This window comes from Phragmites australis, chromosome 5 (genome assembly GCF_958298935.1).
Source record: "Phragmites australis chromosome 5, lpPhrAust1.1, whole genome shotgun sequence".
Lineage (NCBI taxonomy): Eukaryota > Viridiplantae > Streptophyta > Magnoliopsida > Poales > Poaceae > Phragmites > Phragmites australis.
This window is the reverse complement of record NC_084925.1, coordinates 42,186,168-42,190,230: the sequence shown is the minus strand read 5'-3', so window position 1 is coordinate 42,190,230 and position 4,063 is coordinate 42,186,168. Positions and strand designations below refer to the sequence as shown.

At 49.4% G+C, this 4,063-nt stretch overlaps 1 protein-coding gene across 1 annotated transcript; it reads left to right on the top strand.

Annotated features, from left to right (window-relative positions):
- The first annotated feature begins 2,882 nt into the window (after positions 1 to 2,882).
- On the top strand, positions 2,883 to 3,711 carry LOC133919776 (uncharacterized). The gene has a single exon (XM_062364277.1). The coding sequence runs from the start codon at positions 2,948 to 2,950 to the stop codon at positions 3,446 to 3,448; it is 501 nt and encodes a 166-aa protein (XP_062220261.1). The 5' UTR covers positions 2,883 to 2,947; the 3' UTR covers positions 3,449 to 3,711.
- Positions 3,712 to 4,063: the final 352 nt, after the last annotated feature.

Sequence of the window (4,063 nt, the reverse complement as noted above, 5' to 3'; positions counted from 1 at the left end):
AGGGAGAAAAACAATGCATGTTACTGTAGCAGTACTGTAGCAGTACTGTTTACAGAGGCTGACGGCGGGTCCGGAGAGAGAAAAAGTGGAGTAGAAGGTAAAAAAAATAGAGTAGCTGCTGGAGATGAAAAAATAAGGGATGCTGTAATAGTGATAGGGAATGCTGTAATAGTATTTTAGAGGATGAAAATTTGAAGTATCTGCTGGAGATGGCCTAAGTAAATTGCCGCGACTCGTCTGGCAAGGTCTATGAAGTAGTACTTCTTTTCTGCTGCGGACACAATTTCCTTTCCCTGTTGCTCAACATAAAACTACTAGTTTGTTGGGGAAAACTCTTCTAAAATCTTAGCTTCTTTTAAGCGAAAAAAAAGGTTCTAGCTTTCACTTGCTGAGCACTTCAATCACGCAGACCTGAACCACCGAATAACACCCTGGTGCAGGTAATCAAAGACCCGAAAGGCACACAGCTAATTTTCCTGAACAATCGTTATTTCTTTGCATTTGGAAACAATAAATATGCCAGCGAGCACCGTATCTCATATCATACAGCCAGCCATTCCATAATGCAGTGCGCAAACGTCGGCGCCAGGCGTCGTGTAGCTGCGAACACACCAGTTGGCAGTGGCACGCCCCATCTGCAGAGCCTACAGAGGTAAAATGGCATGTCGAGCCGCCCTTACTCGTTCATATTTATTTTATTTTCTTTTATCTTTAACAACTTTTATTCTATAGAATCGCGAAGTAAAATAAAAGAATCTTATCCTAAAGATAATGATTTGTAAATTCCTTCGCGACAAGAATTATAAAAAAAACCATTAAAACGTTAAATGGAAAAAAATCTTTCACGGTAGTAATCTGGAACGAAGTCGTTAGCAATGATCTTAGCAACCGTACCTGACGCGCGCAACCGCTCTCCCGGGCCCTGGCAACTGCCAGCTCCGTCGTCGACCTGTGCCCGCGCTGTCCTTCCAATCCACTCCGCTCCGCTGGTCCCCGGCACCGCTCGGCTGCACGTCGTCGAACCTGAGATGATCTCTGCAAAACTGACAGAGGGCTGCCGCCACATGTCATCATGCAAATGCATCAATAGGAGTATTACACAGAAACAACTCGCGTCTTGGCATAAAATCAGAGAGAATAAAATGATGTGACCCTGATGAAGACTGTTCTTACAATTTCTTTACAGAAATTTAGGGCTCTAGCCTCGGTCTAATTGTCCATGATCGATGCCATGTTTTACACGAGGTCGAGAAACTCACTTGACTGCCCGATCCGTTAAGAATCTATGGAGGAAAGGAAAAAATTCATTTTACTATTTGAAGTATCATGTTTGTCCGAATAATCTCTAAAATATTTTTTTTGGTAATTTTAACTCTCTCAAATTTTAAAACCAAGTCATTTTACCTTAAACTACTTTGGATGAGTGGTTTTGCCACCGTGAGCTTCATATCATCTTGTTTTGCTGATGTAGCCACCATATCATCACCTTCTTCTTTCGATCTCCTGCATGTCTATGTCATCCCTCTCTCTATCTTGCCACTTGCCAAGGTTGACACCCTTGGCCTTCTTGCTAACGGCAGTTGCCACCAGATCGGCTCACCTCTAGTCCTCTATGCGCACCCACACAGCCGGTCCAGCTGTGCACAGCTCTTATGGTGTTGTTGTGTTCTCATGCGCACACACACTAGCATACATTGACCTGTATTCCGTATCCCCATCCTGCGCCAGAGAACTCGAGAAGAGCATATCCATACAATGTGCAACGTCAAGTCTCCGATGGGTTGCACAAAGGCACGGCGGTGGTGACCGACGATTTTGTCAATTTTTAAGCATTTTGTTGAGCACCTTCCGCACGTGGATGAGGTACTAGAGGACATGAGCACAATGAGCAAAGAGTTTCACAACAGCAAGTGCACAAGGATATCATCAGGGAGGCCATAGCAGAGGAGACCAAAGAGATGAGCATGTGTGGCCATAGGAAATTCTCTCTCCTTGACTGTTAATTTATTTTGGTTTGTTTAGGTGCTGCCAGGAGTGGTCAGGGAGCTTGCTAGCAGTGAGGGAGAGGTTGTCATGGTTTTCTTGGTTTTCTTAGCCCTCCCAGATTGCCTCGTTGAGTTCTGCCACGAAAGAGCTCCTGCAGCGGGCAACGGCCTCTCGAGGCTGGTGGCTTCCGATGTTGTGTCTGTGTGCTGCTCACAGCGGTGTGGCTCTAGGACTAAGTGCACCATGAGAGATAGATAGATCAGGTAAAATCATAAGAGAGAGAGGATGAAGATAGTTAGTAAGTTGCACAAGAAAGAAGAAGATGACATAAGATAATAAAGGTGATATGGGAGGACCGAGCAACATGTTTCAGTGGCAAAAATAGGCTGATCGGAAGTTCAATCCCTAGGATTGACTTCTAAGCCTCACTGAAGCAAGGGCCTATTCTTTCTGGGTACGCACACATGCGTGCACTTAGCGAGTTTTTGTATATAGCATGTGCGTATAGAACGTGCGTGCTTGTGCGTGTGTTGGGAGTGAATATGAGTGGATTATGTGTCTTGAGTTGTACCACTCTAAAATTAGAGGTGACATAAAGATTACATCAGTAAAAAATAGATGACATATCAACCACGGTAGAAAAACCACCGCAAATTGACCCAGTTATAAAACTTGAGGGATTAAGTAGACAAAAATATACATTAGGGGTATCCGAACAAACTGATACTTCGGTAGTAAAATGGACATTTTTCTCGAGGAAAAAAAAGCGAGCGCAGGGGTTTACGGAACGTTGCGAGGCCTCGGGGCCCGCGGCTCGCGGCCCACGTCAGCGAGGCGCGCCAACCGTTGAAAGTTGAACCACCTCCCGATAAAACCCCCCTTCGCCCGCACACGGCACGGCCCAAAAGTCCCCAAGCCGACGCAAAAAATCCAACCCAAAACACTGCCGTCGCAGGGGTCGATGGACACCGACCTCGGTGGCGCGTCGGCCGCCGGCATGGACGACGCGGAGGCGGCCTTCTTCGCGCGCCGGGGCCGCCGGTGCTGCTGCTTCCCATGGCCCACCTCCTCCTCTCATCAGAGGGTCGGAGCGGTGGCGTCGGGGTCGGAGGAGGAGAGCTGGTGGCAGCGCGCGGTGGACGCGGTCCTCAAGGTGCGCGAGTGGTCCGAGCTGGTGGCCGGGCCGCGGTGGAAGACCTTCATCCGGCGGTTCAGGCGCAACGGACCGCCGCGGCCGCACCAGCACTTCGGCCGCAAGCTCAACTACGACGCGCTCAGCTACGCGCTCAACTTCGACGAGGGCCACGGCGCCAGCCCCGAGGGCGACTACACGGGCTACCGCGACTTCTCCGCCCGCTTCGTCGCCCCGCCGCAATCCGCCAAGTCATCCATGGACCTGGGAGGTCGAGACGCGCCCCCGCTCTTCAACCCACCGCCCCACGACGGCGCAGGCCGGGCGTGACCGCTCGGTCTCCGTACACCGTCCCATCGGTCATCGCCTCGTCGGATCGGAGAGGAAGGCTGGTTGGTCGAAGGACGGCGGAAAGATGGTGCCCTTTTCGCGATTGATTCCATTCCGCGGGCGTGATGGTAAATGGTGAGAGAGATCGCTGCTTTCTTCCCCTTCCTCGGTTCCGTTGATTGGATCACCACTTTGTAAAAAAGAGACTTTTGTATTCGCTGTCATCTTACTACTGCTGTAATGAATTCGTTCATCCTGTCCCAGTTTTGTCCCAGCTGAAACGAACAAAATTCAACGAAGTGGTTAGCGTTGTTTGCTTCCGAGTTGAGAGTTGGGCAAACTTGCATCATTGGCGAGAAGTAAAAGAATTATAACTCTAATTCTAGTTGCAAAAGCTTGCCGTGCTCCAGCTGGGACTGATTGCGACGCACGAATGGGAAAACCTTGCATGGAGGCGTTCTAGAGCGGCTCCAAACGGTTTGCTGCGGCCGTGCACATTGGATTTCTAGTCCTACAAGTAAACAAGAGACCAACAAAGACCCGCGGTTTCGTAGCGCGTGCTCCCAGCATTATTTCCGCGTACCCCACCTGCCGATAACTTTTATAAGAACAAGT